The sequence below is a fragment of the Anomaloglossus baeobatrachus genome, chromosome 12 (assembly GCF_048569485.1).
Source record: "Anomaloglossus baeobatrachus isolate aAnoBae1 chromosome 12, aAnoBae1.hap1, whole genome shotgun sequence".
Classification (NCBI taxonomy): Eukaryota; Metazoa; Chordata; class Amphibia; order Anura; family Aromobatidae; genus Anomaloglossus; species Anomaloglossus baeobatrachus.
Genome location: NC_134364.1, coordinates 27,279,634 through 27,294,756, shown reverse-complemented (window position 1 = coordinate 27,294,756; position 15,123 = coordinate 27,279,634). Strand labels below are relative to the sequence as shown.

The following is a 15,123-nucleotide window of genomic DNA, read 5'->3' as shown; positions in this document are numbered from 1 at the left end:
TCGTTGACAAGTAGAATAAGGTTTATGGCACAGTTGGGTATGGGTCCTCAAGAAGTGTTCAAACCCATCATTAAATACAAAAACCTGGTACACCACAATGAATATAAGGACTTTATTGAACAGGCAATCCAAAAAAATGTACAATGTGTAACCTTTTGACCCCTATTATTTGGGCCTTCATCAGACACATTACATTCCTACACAAGAATTTATTGTGTCTGATGAAGGACCAAATATTGGGATTGAAATGTTAGACATTTTACGTTTTTTGGATTGCCTGTACAATAAAGTCCTTATATTCATTGTGGTGTACCAGGTTTTTTGTATTTAATAAATACCGTATTTTTCGGACCATAAGACACACTTTTTTCCCCCCAAATGTTGGGGGAAAGTGGGGGGTGCGTCTTATGGTCTGACTATAGGGCTGCGGGGAATGAGGGTGCTGCGGTGCAGCGAGTCATCGTCGGCACGAGCAGGCTGTAACAGCCTGCCGTGACCACGTGGGCCCGCTCATTACATATGCACGCCCATCATCTCTCAGCGAAACCGGCGCTGACAGGTGGGCGGGGTGATGGGCGGGGGGGGGTGCGTGCATAATTAGCAGCCGGCCGTGATCACCCCTGGCAACTACAGCCTGGAGTGATCATGTGCAGCTGTATTCACTGCCCCCCGTGCATCATTATCAGCGCGGGGTGCAGTGAATCAGTGTACTCACCCGTCACCATGTGTGGAGCCGCCCCCCTGCAGCATCGCGTCTTCCTGTCTGTGCCGGCGGTCAGCTGATCTGGACACTAGCGGCGCGCACCGCAATGACGTCATCGCTGTGCGCGCCGCTAGTATCCACCAGAATCGATCTGCTTACCGCCGGCACAGACAGGAAGACGCGATGCTGCAGACACCGGTGACGGCTCCACACAGCGGCGCTGCAGCTGAGACAGAGATCGGTGCTTCAGGGAGTGAGGAAGGGTAAGTATAAACGTTTATTTTTTTTTCCTGTGCCACAGGATACACGCCATTTACCAGGATGGGGGCATTTCATGAGCAGGATGGATGGGGGCATTTCATGAGCAGGATCCTCGTCCCATAACAGTGTGTCATGACCATATTTTTTGGTTAAAATTTTATTTTCCTATTTTCCTCCTCTAAAACCAGGGTGCGTCTTATGGTCAGGTGCGTCTTATAGTCCGAAAAATACGGTAGTTCTTTACAGCTAGAGTAGTGAGACTGTAGAATACCCGACCACGAGACATAGCAATGGCAGATACTATATCAGAATTTAATAAAGGGCTGGATGCTTTTCTCACATCAAATGACATTGTGGGTTCAAAATGATCTTCCAATAGATAAGCAGTCGAGAAAGGTTGAGCTCTATGGATATATGTCGTTTTCCAACCAATGTAACTATGTAGCATGGTCTATTACATGCCAAAGTGCTACCTATCTCCGATATATGGCAGTACACAAAGTCCCATTTACTTGGTATCATGGGGCTTTGCTGTGTTGGAGAACCACAAGATTGGTGGCCCTGGAGCTTGGACTGATTCTCCGGTGCCGTACCTTTTGTGTTTTGGATGTTTGTTGCTAGGTCAAGGGAATCTACAATTCTGTCTCCTTGTTTTGCTTAAATAATTTCAGCTCAGATATTACGCCTATTATATTTATATATATTATGCCTATTTTCTTAGGCATTGCCTAACAAAACACTTGTGATTCAGACACTGATTTCTATATTACGTGCCTGGAGTATTTTCTTACAGGTATTCATAATTTAGTTTTAGTTTTCCTTGATGTCTGTAATCATTATGATCACTGCAGGAGACAGGGGAACAAAAAGAAAAGCCAGCTCACTTCAACAGATGAAAAGTTCACTTCTAAATGATATGGAGATTTCTTTCTCGAATGTCACCTCAAGGTCAACATTATGCAAACCATTTAAATGTGTCTGATCCCAAGGCTAATGACTAAATGTAAATTAGAGGTATGTGTACATTGTAAGCTGGACGGATTTTGACAGCAGCCAATATGTCGGAGGGACTACAGTCACTTGCTCCCCTGCCTTGGACTAATGACTCATACAGATTTGTGTCACATAAGGTAGAGCATTGACAAACCGGGTGCAGCTGAAAGAAGATGCGGCACTTTTCTGAAGCTTCCGGTACTGCAGAACTCACCATGATACCAACGATCCCTCCTCGATTTTGGTCTTTTCTACTGGACTGAAATCCAAAGCATTTTTGTCCAGTCCCAGGAGTTCGGCAATTCGGTCAGCTCCATACAAGTCTCCATATTTATTGATAACCTAGATTAAAAAGACATCATATAAATCTCCACTGAAAACACCAGCAGCAGTCAATTTTAGGTGTGCAGAAAACATTTCCTATATGTGGCTTTGGTTAGAAATCAAATTTATGCAGATATGTTTGTGCCTTACCTTCCTCAATGAAGGTCATTTCTTCCCACTAATCACAGGCACTGCAATTATCCCAAACAGATGAGAGTGGGGCTAGTGTAATTATATACTGCTCTGGTTATAACACCGCCCTCCTCAATAATGCATGGGCTGTAAGGAACGGACCAAACATTAATTTGATCCTTAAGGGAGTTATCTGATGAACAAAGTTCATTTTAATCAATAGATCTTGGAATAATAATAATTTCCACAATTTGATGTTTAAAAAAAATTGTTCTTATGTTGAGATAATCTTATGTATGACTCCCTGCTATGCACTGTGTAATGGCCGTGTCTGACCGTACAGGGACATGTTCTGATCATACCACAGCTCCTAGCCTGGAGATGACAGAAAAGAGAGTATACAAACATTACAGCACAGGATCACAGCTGATACTTTATGTGAGGTAAAGCATTTCCCTGCCTGTTTTTAAAAATGTTTTACCTCACATAAGGAATAATTTGTGCTTTCCTATCTGTATACTCTTTTACTTCCTCCCCTGCCCAGGAGCTGCGGCATGATCAGACCATGTCCCTGTACGGTCAGACATGGCCATTACACAGTACATAGCAGGGACACATATATACCGTAAGATTATCTCAGTATAGGAACATTTTTTTTTAAACAGATCCAGTTGTGGAAAGAATTATTATTGCAACATCCATTGATTAAAAAGAACCTTGTTTGTTGGAAAACCCCTTTAAATCTGAGAGCTCCCAGTAACGAGGCTTCAGTTGTGGTGGACACTTTTAGATTAATATTTTCTACAAACTTTAGAGGTTGAGCGACCTTTCCTCCTTTTATTTAAAGGGATTCCAATATAACAAAAATTCCCAAACTTGTAAAAAAAAAAAAAAAAAAATATATATATATATTTTTTTACATCAGTTCTGTCAATTACTGGAGTGGAGTAAGCACAGAATGTTTAGTTCTGTAGGGCTAGTGAAATATATGAGGTGAGATGATGAATATAAGCAACCAACAGTTGTTCTTTCACAATAACAGCTGAGCAAAAGCAAAAAAAATTGAGAATCCAGAGAAAAACAATTAAAATGTAATATATTACAGTCTGTACTTTACAAGTGAAGCTCTAAATGAGATGAAAGCTTATTAGGGATGTTGGCGTGCGTTATTAGCTTAAAAGACAGTACACAGAAAGACTTCAGGGATTTACAGAGGAGCAGTTACAACAACAATGACACCATGTAAAGCAAATATTCAGCTCAATTACAAAGGAAGAGAATGGAAGTGAAGATCTTCATGCCGGCACTTAAAAGGTAGCTCCAATTGCACAAATAATTTCAATAATCCAGAGAAAACATTTCATTTAGGCCCTGTGTGCACTAAAAAATGGAATTTTCTTAAGAAAATTCCGCAGGCTCTGAAAGATTTCCGCACCCGCGGAAAAAAACGCAAAAAAACCCACACTGAAATTTTGGTGCGTTTTTTTCCGCAGGTTGGTACCTGTGTTTTAATGCATTCAATGCAATTAAGCACATTGAAGAAAAAAAAAGTAATTTCCTTCTGAGATAGATAGAGGGATAGATAGCTAGATAATGGATAGATAGAGGGATAGATATAGATAGAGAGATAAAGGGATAGATAATAGATAGAGGACAGATCAATCAATAGAGTCCCTCTGAGGACACACTGCAGTTCTCGCGAGCGGTAATGTGTTCACATTACTGACCGTGAGCAATGACCTGTAATTACCTCTGCAGTCTCGTTACGAGGCTGCATTAAGTACAGTGTGTCAGACGTGGCTGCAGCAGTCTGCAAGCGTCATGGGACCTGTGTGGTAAAGAAGTGACATGCAATTGTTTTTGCTGCGGGAATCCCGCAGCAAAACTGGTAGCTGTCAAAATCTGCCTAGTGCGCACAGCATTTTTTTTCCCCAGGTTATAAACATTTTCTGCATCGAAACATGCAGCAAATTCACGGTAAAATCCGGCAAGTGCGCACAATAGTAAATACCCCCTGAAAACATTTTTCGACCAGCAACACGCACAATAATGTCATGGCTTCCATTCCAAACAGAGCTATGACAGATCCTGATTGATCCCATTAACATATACGGTAAGTTTTTTTTCTCTTGATAAATGCAGTAGTGTGAACAGAGCCTCATATATGCCAGTCACAGTGTTAAACATTTGGACGCTGCAGTTTTTCTCTTGCAAAATGAAAAGTGACCATAGCTTTATGGGAATAAGTGGGAATAGTTGCGATCTCTGGGTCCCCGTGTAAGATCTTCTGCACTCTGACATCTCAGAGCTGAAAAGTTATATTCACGCTCCAGAGAATCGATGAAGAAATTTCTGCAACTGAACTGAAAAGTCTATTCCATACATGTGAATGGGGTTTCTGCAGGACCCAGGCAGATAAAAGATTGGTTAAACAAATTCTGCATCCAATCTATACAGTCTGGGAAAATGCCACAACAAAAACTGAAAATGGGAGAATAATTCTGTTTGTTGGGTGCCTCAGTATTAGGCGATGTTCACACAGGGCATTTTTGCACTGTTTTTAGTATAGTTTTGCCTTGGTTTTATGCAAATCCATGCTAATAAAACGTTGCCTTCACAGTCCCAGCAAAGAGATTACGGAAATCTCGTGTACACACACACAAGACACCTGCGGTGTTTTCCTGACGATTTTGTGAACCGCCCTGGTTTTTGCTGCATTATTAAAAAAATGAACAATGTCCATTCTTTTCAGCGGTTTTGCCTTGGTTTTTCGCCCTAGTGACAGGTAGACTCACAGATACCCTGGATTGGTGGGTCTAACCGGGTTAATAAAAAAAAAAAAACCCCGGTTCTGACCCGGAATTGATCCAGAGTATCTGGCTGGACGCCGATCTATGGGGATCAGAAGCCGGCACTTAAAAATGGTGGTAGAGAGGATACGGGGATTGGAGCAGACACGTAATACTTACCGAATCACTAGCGCGGCTGTACACTGCTCCTGCAGCCCCTCCACTTCCCAGGCCGCTCATTACCTTCATTGCATATTTGGCATCTGTGATTGGTTACAGTCAGACATGCCCCCAGCCTGTGTGACAGCGTCTGCCTGTAATCAATCAAAGACCCGATCTGCGGGTCTATCGTATAGTAATAAATAAATAAAATTGATGTAGGGTCCCCCCCATATTATGATACGAGGCAAAGATAAAGCATATGGCTACACTCTGCAGCCCCCAACTGTAAGCTTATCTTGGCTGTGTATCAAAATAAGTTTTTTTTAATATTTAAATAAATAATTAAAAACAAAAAAATAGTGTGCGGTCCCCCCAATTTTGATACTCAGCCAAGATAAAGCCTGACAGCTGGGGGCTGGTATTCTAAGGCTGAGGAGACCCAACCTAAAAATAACAGCCTACAACCGCCCAGGATTGTCGCATCCATTAGATGCGACAATCCCAGCACTTTACCTGGCTCTTCCCGATTGCCCTGATGCGGTGGCAATCGGGGTAATATCAGGGGTTAGTGGAAACTCACACCTGGAACTATGCCTTTGATTAGTAATGGCAGGCATCTATGAGACACCCCAATACTAATCTGTAATAAGTGAAAAGAAATAAACACAAACACCGAAAAAATCCTTTATTTGAAATAAAATACAAAAAACACCCTCTTCCACCACTTTATTAACCCCCAAAACACCCCTACGGGTCCAACATAATCCACACGAGGTCCCTTGATGATTCAGCTCTGCTACATCGGAATCTCACAGCGAGCGTCATAGAACATATGACTGCCTGCTGTGTACTCCACTGTAGAGATAAAAATATAGCGCATATGAGAAGCACCCGTGGAGTGATTTCTGTATATTTATATTATAGAATTGCTCACCTGGTTAGGTTGTGCGCCCTCGCACAACCCCGGTGTTAGATGTATAATTCCTCTGGGGGATGAGGGACTGTCTCAGCTGGCGTTATCCGTTGTTCTGCTGGGTGGATCCAGGTTTGTTGCCACTGCTGGCTTCAGATTCACCGACTTCTTGAATCCTGGAGCTCTGTGCGGACCTGTGTCCTCCTGCTGTTAGTTTAAATGATCTGATGGATTCTATTACTCGCAGCAGCTCTACCCGGATTCCCTTATGGGAGTAGGCATATAGAAAAAAGATTCCGGTCTTTGTGAGCGCTAGTAATAGATCTTTGGTCTTTGATCTTTTAAGAAATTTGGCTGTATTATTAATAACATAAAGCTCTTGTATTAACACAAGATATAAACATAAAGCCAAATTTCTTAAAAGATCAAAGATCTATTACTAGCGCTCACAAAGACCGGAATCGTTTTTCTATATGCTGTGTACTCCAGGGAGAGAATGAATGAGCTGCGATCAGTGGTGATGTCACTCAGGCAATTTGTGGTCACATGTATCTCCAGCTGTTACCGTAAATCACTTGAGTGACATCACCGCTGATCACGGCTCATTCATTCTCTCCCTGGAGCTCACTGCGGGTATCATCCACATGGAGCTGGAAAGGAGGACAGCGACTGCACAGGAGGGAAGATGAGCCAGACCTGAGACCATTGAGTATAATAAAAAGTCTGTTTTCTGTTATACACAGTGGCCTGGGTGCTTGTCAGTATTCTAGAAGGTGACAGGTTCCCTTTAATCATTTACCATCTTCAACCTTCATTCTAAATTTGTTACCGATTTTTGTGGTCTCATCTGAGAGTAGCATGATGTAGAAGCAGAAACCCTGATTCCATCGGTGTGCCACTTGCTGAGCTGCTTTCTGCCTGTGTTGACGGTTATCCTTGTTGATCCTGTCAGTCACATATGCTTGTCTCAAAGGTTAAGCCATTAACCCTGTAAGTACACATGGTACAGTATGTACTTACATCAGCAGCTCTCTGAATGCTGCGCTCTGTATAACCCCGCCCACACCTCCGATTGGCCGCTTTCTATGTTCATTGTGCATGGTCAGAAAGCTGCCAATCAGTGATGGGAGTGGGGTTATTCAAAGCTCATGACTATGGAGGACTACCTGGCAGCAGGCTTACTAGTCCTCTAGTGATAATCTCCTGCTGATAAAACAGTGATTTGCTACAGCAAGCAGCCCAGTAAGTGACATCACTGGAATCCAAGTTTCTCTGTCTCTACATTATGCTGCTCTCAGATGGAGACAGATTCCCTTTATAAAGAATGTATTAACCAACTTTCATATATTGTATGTTCATTCTGTCCCGTGTTAGACAGCAAGGTTGTAAGACTGAAGTGTATATTGCAGGCAGCTTTTCACACAGTGAATCCACCTAGTGCTCAGCTGGGACTTAACATCTCTTCCATAGGACTTAATATCCATGGAAACTTATCTACTGGATGTTATACTCTGATTAAAATGTGGAATTGCTCAGGCAACTGAAAGCAGAATATAAGCCGGCATGCCTGAAATCCAGCAAGCGCCTCTTCTAAGTCCCAGCACAATGCGCATAGTGTGAGGTTTATTGTACGGCTGCTCGGAGTCACATTATTTAGAAGAATAGGAGTATAGAAAAGTAACCAATACACTGAAATAATGTCCGCACAGCAGAACTGCAGGTCTTTACATGCTGGATATTATACTTGTCATTTACACGTATGATAACATAATGAAGCAAAATATGGATCCCAGCACAGGTGTGCGAGGGATTAACAGCTTACCTTCCTTTTAACAAATTTATCCCAGTAATTATTAGGAAAAGACCTGCAAACAGAATAATAAAAAGTCACATTATTCATGGTACCACCTGTAGCACGGCATCAGGAGGAAATCATAAATTAGATGCACGTGATGTGCATTTAAATGACAGAAAGGTCGGTGACAGCTGCAGGTCCCAGGAGAGCGCCGTGTGCTAGTCACTCGGTACAATGAAACGTCTGGGTGCTGCAGGGATGTATGACAGCCGCAGAAAATGCAGATCAGAAAATTGTCACTAATCCAACATAATTATACATACAGTGGCATGTAAAAGTTTGGGCACCCTTGGTCAAAATTACAGTCATTGTGAACAGTTAAGTTTAACATTAAATGATCTTTAAAAGGCATAACGTTAAAGATGATACATTTACTTTGTATTTTAGGCAAAAAATATATATATATATTTATTTTCATATTTTACATTTTAACAATTACAAAAACGAAAATGGGCAAATGTAAAGGTTTGGGCTCCCTTGGAGATTTGTGTGCTCAGATAACTTTCCCCAAGGTTTCAGGCCTTAATTAGCCTGTTAGGCTATGTGCCCACGCTGCAAATTTACCGCGGATTTTGCCGCGGATTTGCCGCGGATTTACCGCGGATTTTCCGAAAATCTGCAGCTGCGGCACTTCCAAGCCATTTCAATGGCATTTTGGAAATGCTGTGTCCATGCTGCGGATTTTTCCGCGGCGGATTTGCCGCGGATTTTGATCCGGAAAAATCTGCAGCATGTCAATTATTGTTGCGGATTTTGGGTATAGAATGGGGGGGAAAAAAAAAAATCCGCATCAAAATCCGCGGCAAATTCGCGGTAATCCGCGGCAAATCCGCAGCAAAAATAAGGTGCGGATTTGCCGCGAAAGTCGCGGATTTTCATGCAGAAAAATCCGCAGGTACATTCTACCGTGGACACATAGCCTTAGGGTTAGCTTGTTCACTATCACCGTATATCAGTGGCGTAGCTAGGGTTTCAGCTCGGGGGGGCAAAACATCTGAGTGGGCCCCTTACCAGGTAACCATGATAACTATGATGGCGCAGACTAATCGTGGGTATAGTGGAACCTCGGCAGAAGACACTGATATTACCGCTATATGGTGACTATATAGAGGTAGATATCGGTGCTGCAGCACATGCAAGAGATCACAGTGCAGTTATAGATGGTGACTTACTGCTGACGTTCATTCAGATGGAATTGTTCACCTTTTCCGTCTTTTCCATCTGGCCCAGACCAACATGACAACTTCTTCCAGCCACAACTCATCTACAGAAATTACCACAAAGACACTTGACTCCTCACACTTCCGGCCCCGAACCCCATCTAATCCCAACCTGCAAAAACTCCTCATCCTGCCGTCACCCCAATACTGAGCCGCTGTTGCCGTGTGTGTCCCTATTACTGCTCCTGATATGTGCACAAAAAACGACTCTTACTGCCACACATAGTAATACCACCACTGTGCCCCCACATAGTAATGCCACCACTGTGCCCCCACATAGTAATGCCACCACTGTGCCCCCACATAATGCCCCCACATAGTAATGCCACCACTGTGCCTCCACATAATGCCCCCACTGTGTCCCCCACATAATAATGCCACCACTGTGCCCCCACATAGTAATGCCACCACTGTGCCCCCACATAATAATGCCACCACTGTGCCCTCACATATTAATGCCACCACTGTGCCTCCACATATTAATGCCACCACTGTGCCCCCCACATATTAATGCCCCCACTGTGCCCCCCACATAATGCCACCACTGTGCCCCCACATAATAATGCCACTACTGTGCCTCCCACATAATAATGCCACCACTGTGCCCTTTACATATTAATGCCACCACTGTGCCCTTTACATGGTAAAATGCCTCATTTGTACACATACACACAGACACAATCCTATACACACAGACACAATCCTATACACACAGACACAATCTGATACACACAGACACAATCCGATACACACAGACACAATCCGATACACACAGACACAATCCGATACACACAGACACAATCCTATACACTCAGACACAATCCTATACACTCAGACACAATCCTATACACTCAGACACAATCCGATACACACAGACACAATCCTATACACACAGACACAATCCTATACACACAGACACAATCCTATACACACAGACACAATCCTATACACACAGACACACACTCACATGCTGGGGGGCTTTTTACTTTTGATGATTGGAGGACACGTCTCTCTTGTGCGGCCACAGACTTTGATGGTAAATCCCTCTAGGCTAAAGGACCTGTGGTGACGTCACGCCCATGTGATCAGAAGCGGCGGGGCCTCAGCAACGCGGCTGATAACAGAAAGAAACTCCAGGTGTCCTGGAGTTCTTTATGATAGAAGCGGGAACCGAGGTAAGACCTCCAGATGTGTGGTGCAGGGGGGCGCAGGGGGGGAGGTGGAGGGCGAAGCCTGCATGATTATAGTGGACGGGAAAAACATGGCCACGCCCACTAACAAAGCTGGTCACGCCTACTACACAGGCAGCTCCTAACCACTGGGATCTTGCCTGATGCTCCTCGGCTGGATGGAGGCAGCGCGCGCTGCATGACGTCATTATAACACACATGGCCGCACAGTGAGCGGCCGAGTCTCCTCTACTATGCGGCGGTCAGCACTGTCTGCGCCTGTCAGTGTGCCCGGCCACATCATAGTATAAGAGACACGGCCGCACGCAATTCACTGTACGCAGCCATGTGTGTTATAATGACATTATGCAGCAGGCGGCCGGCCCTTTAATAATAGCTGGGAGAGCAGCCTGGGGGGCAATTGCCTCCCCGCCCCTACCCGGCGCTGTGCGATGACGTCACCACGCTGTGTCCTGCGTGTGCGCTGTCATTAGCAGCAGTGCAGGGAGATCATGTCTCCTCCGCACTGCCACAGAGGTTACTATATCGGCACGCTGTGCATGCTGATATAGGTAATGGTATTGCAGCTCCGGGTGGGCCCCCTCTGAGCACAGGGCCCGGGGCGGCGGCACCCTCTGCCCCCCTGCTAGCTACGCTACTGCCGTATATGAAAGGCCAGGTGATGCAAATTTCACAGATTTATAAAAACCCAGCCTCCTCTAACCTTGTGCCAAAAAACAGCAGCTACGGGTTCTTCTAAGCAGCTGCCTAGCACTCTGAAAATGAAAATGGTGGAGGCCCACAAAGCAGGAGAAGGCAAAATGTTTTCTAGTTGCCTTTCCTCAGTTGGAAATGTAATTTAGAAATGTCAGTTACCAGGAACAGTGGAGGACAAAATAGGGTCTGGAAGACCAAGCAAAACTTGGATAAAAGCTGCTCATAGGATTGCTAGAGAAGCAAATCAGAACCACCACTTGACTGAAAAAGACGTTCAGGAAAATTTATCAGACTCTGGAGTTGTGGTACATCGTATTACTATTCAGAGACGCCTGCACAAATACGCATTTATGGAAGAGTCATCGTAAGAAAACCTCTCCTGCGTCTTAACCATAAATTCAGTGTCAGAAGTATGCAAAAGAAGATCTAAACAAGCCTGATGCATTTTGGAAACAAGTCCTGTGGACCGATGAGGTAAAAATAAAACTCTTTGGCCACAATGATAAAAGGCATTGTGAAGAAAAAAGGGAACAGAATTTCAGGAAAATAATATATTGCCAAATATTAAGTATGGGGGTGGATCAATCATGCTTTGGGGTTGTGTTGCAGCCAATGGCACGGGGAACATTTCACAGGTAGATGGAAGAATGGATTCAATGAAATTTCAACAAATTCTTGATTCAAACATAACACCATCTGTAAAAAAAAGCTGACGTTGAAAAGAGGAGAAAAGAGGATGACTTCTACAAGTGGATAATGATCCTAAACATTTGTCAAAAACCACAGTAGATTACCTCAAAAGGCGCAAGCTGAAGCTTTTACAATGGCCCTCACAGTCACCTGATCTGAACATCATTGAAAAACTGTGGCTAGACATCAAAAGAGCAGTGCATGCAAGACGAGCCAAGAATCTCACAGAACTGGAAGACTTTTCCAAGGAAGAATGGATGCAAATCCCTCAATTCTCTCTGGCTCTTTGCTGGCTACAAAACAGTTTCAAGCTGTGACACTTGCTAAAGGAGTGCTACATGGTACTAACCATGCAAGGTGCCAAACTTTTTCATTGGCCTATTGGCCTTTTTTGTTAATTTTAAAATGTAAAAGTTGAAAAAAAAATGTTTTGCCTAAAAAACAAAGGAAATGTGTGTTACGTCACCACTGGAGTCTGCTCCATCGACTTCTACTCCAATCGCCAGGCGACGCCGTGTTTCTGCCATGGATAGTGCTGGTGATGGGAGGGGAGTCAATGCCAGCGGCGCCGGTGGGTGCAGGCTCCGCTCATCCACTGGTCTGGGTTTCCTGGGGATCTGCAGTGCCACTGGCTGACTGTAGGTGGCGGGTGTCCCCAGCTGAAGTACCATCATTCAGCTACAGCCTAAGGGAAGCCACCATACCCTTTTTAATGCCCCTCCTATCTGCTGACCTCTCCCAGAGATAGTTCTGAAAATTCTGGCTCCTGTTTCGTCCTGTTCTGTGATTTCGTGTGCTGATTACTGCTTGTTTCCTGACTACCCTCCTGCCTGCTGTTTTTGTACCTCGCTGCCCGATCCGGTTTTGACCTCTGCTTGTTTCTGATTACATCCTTGCCTGCTGATTCTGTCCCTGTTCCGCAATTCCTGGTTTGACCCTGCCTGACAACTACTCTCTCTGACTGCTGCCTTCCACAGGTAGTGATCTCCAGGGCCCTGTGTAATTCCAAATCCCTGTATAGGGGTTAAAGGGTTCTGGGGGTCCTGCTTGGTGAGTGGCTTTCCTTTAGCTTATCCATTACAGCCCGTCTGAGTCTGTGGATGCAGGCAGGCATTACAATGTGACATTTTTAACTTTACACCTCTTAGATATCATTTCACCTTCAACTGCTTAAGTGTTCACAATAACAGTAATTTTGACTAGGGGTGCCCAAACTTTAACATGCCAATGTATCTACACAGCCAAATATTGTTTCATCATCTTAAAACATTTTCACGTCCACCTTCCCAATTCCTAGAAAATGGCTTTGTCTCATTCTCATCTAGTTGTCCTCTGAGGTGAAGAAGTAAAAAACTTAGACATTTATTTTAGTAGTAATAAATCCTTACTAATTTGCTGCGCATTCCTAAATGTACAAAATAAATGGAAGCATCCCATCTGGTGGATAAAGGCTCATCTGCCAGGGGTGATGATCACTTGTATGAAAATAAGTAACGTAGTGCCCGGAACTTTACTTTGTCTGTAAGAAATCGACCTGCGCCTGTAAAACCTATGAAGAAGCTTTATATCTAGCCCTATCTGCTGTACAGCTATGTGATGTACTGTATATTGTTGGCTGGGTGTGTAATCGGCCACTTCTGCCTGGGGAGTAGATGACTGCCGTGTTCTTCAGTTATTAATGACTGGTCCAGCGATCTGCCACTAGGATGACATTTCATCTTGCATAAATCTAATGCTGAGAAACTTCAAAAATGAATGTAGCAGCTCTATTTGTAGCTTGTTGTCTTACATTAAGCGCTTTCTCAAAGGGAGTCTGTCATCATAGAATAACTATCCTTAACCAACTCTAGTTTAGTTGACAGCTCTGGCTACATAGAGTCAAAGAAGCGCGAAGGTAGATGGAAACCAAGAAAGTAGGAAGATGCACACAATTTTTTGTTTATGCCTTGGGTACACTGAGGTACATGGTTTGAGCAGTCATTCTGTGCTAAAACTTCATCAAACTCCCCTATCTCTGTCAGGTCTATAGACAGTGACTGGAGCGGTAGTGCAAATGCATGAGCACCGCACCATACAAAAACCTCTTGAGCATGAGCTCCACACAATACAAACGTCTCATGAACATCAATGTACATTACCTCTTTGACTAGTCAATGGGGCATTGTTTTCCCCAGACTAGTTGGCCCTCTCCGCATGTTATCACTCCCCTGTGTGCATGATAACACGATTTGCAGAATGTTGACAGCTCCTGGCAATCTCACGCATGCATGCGGCTTTCTTTACTAACATCATTGCGCCTTTGAAGCTAGGTGTATGCTTCCTGGCTTCTGAGAAACACTGTGCATGTCCAGAAGTGAAGAAGACGGAGGTTTGTCTTTTGGACATACGCAGTGTGCCTCTCTGAAACCGGGAAGTGTACACCCAGCTTCAGAGAAGCAACGATGTTGGGAAAGAAAACCGTGGGCATGCGTGAGATTTCCAGGAGCTGGCGATGATGCCACCTCTCTGCAAATCATGTTAGTATGCCCACAGGGGAGTGATAAACATGTGGAGAGGGCAGACTAGTCTGGGGAAGTAACGCTCCATCAACTAGTCAAAGGAATAATTTACATATGGAAAAGGACTTTATATAGACCTTTTTTCAGTGTGTTCAGGTGTCAGTCAGTATATAAGGCTTGTTGGGTAGGGTGTTTAGTAATAAATAAATGCTGGAGGGTGGGAGGGCATGGGGGACCTGTTAAGTTCCCTTTAAAGGGACTCTGCTGTCAGCACAGAATGACTGTTTAAACCAAGCACAGGCGCTTGGTGCATTATGATGGGGCAAGCACGTAAGTGCAAAATCCCACCTGCTTGCTTTCCAACTACCTCCACCCTACTCTGGCTGTGTGAAGACAGAGTTGTCAATTAAAGAACAGGAGGGTGGAGATAGAGGGAAAACAAGTAGGTGGGAAGCTACACTTAAATGTTTGGCCACGCTAAGAGTGCACAAAGTGCACAGTCATTCTGTGCTGACATAGCACCTTCAAATAGAGCCGAGCTGAATTAGCAAACACTATCTATTGACAAGCTTGGGGCTGTTTCTGTAAGGCTGCTTTCACACATCCGGTTTGAGCAGTGCGGCTAAATCCGGCTCTAAAACCTATGCAACGGATGCGGCGAAAAAAACGCATCCTTTGCATAAGTTTTTACATGCGG

General features: G+C 44.1%; 1 protein-coding gene across 9 annotated transcripts in view; it reads right to left on the bottom strand.

Annotated features, from left to right (window-relative positions):
* LOC142258359 (ryanodine receptor 3) overlaps positions 1-15,123 on the bottom strand; it is an 847,167-nt gene that overhangs the window by 23,942 nt on the left and 808,102 nt on the right. For all 9 annotated transcript variants that reach the window (XM_075330934.1, XM_075330936.1, XM_075330935.1 and 6 more), the window contains 2 exons: positions 8,100-8,142; positions 2,172-2,299 (listed from right to left, as the gene is read on the bottom strand). In XM_075330934.1, coding sequence (XP_075187049.1) covers positions 2,172-2,299; positions 8,100-8,142 — 171 coding nt within the window. The remainder of the gene's footprint in view (positions 1-2,171; positions 2,300-8,099; positions 8,143-15,123) is intronic.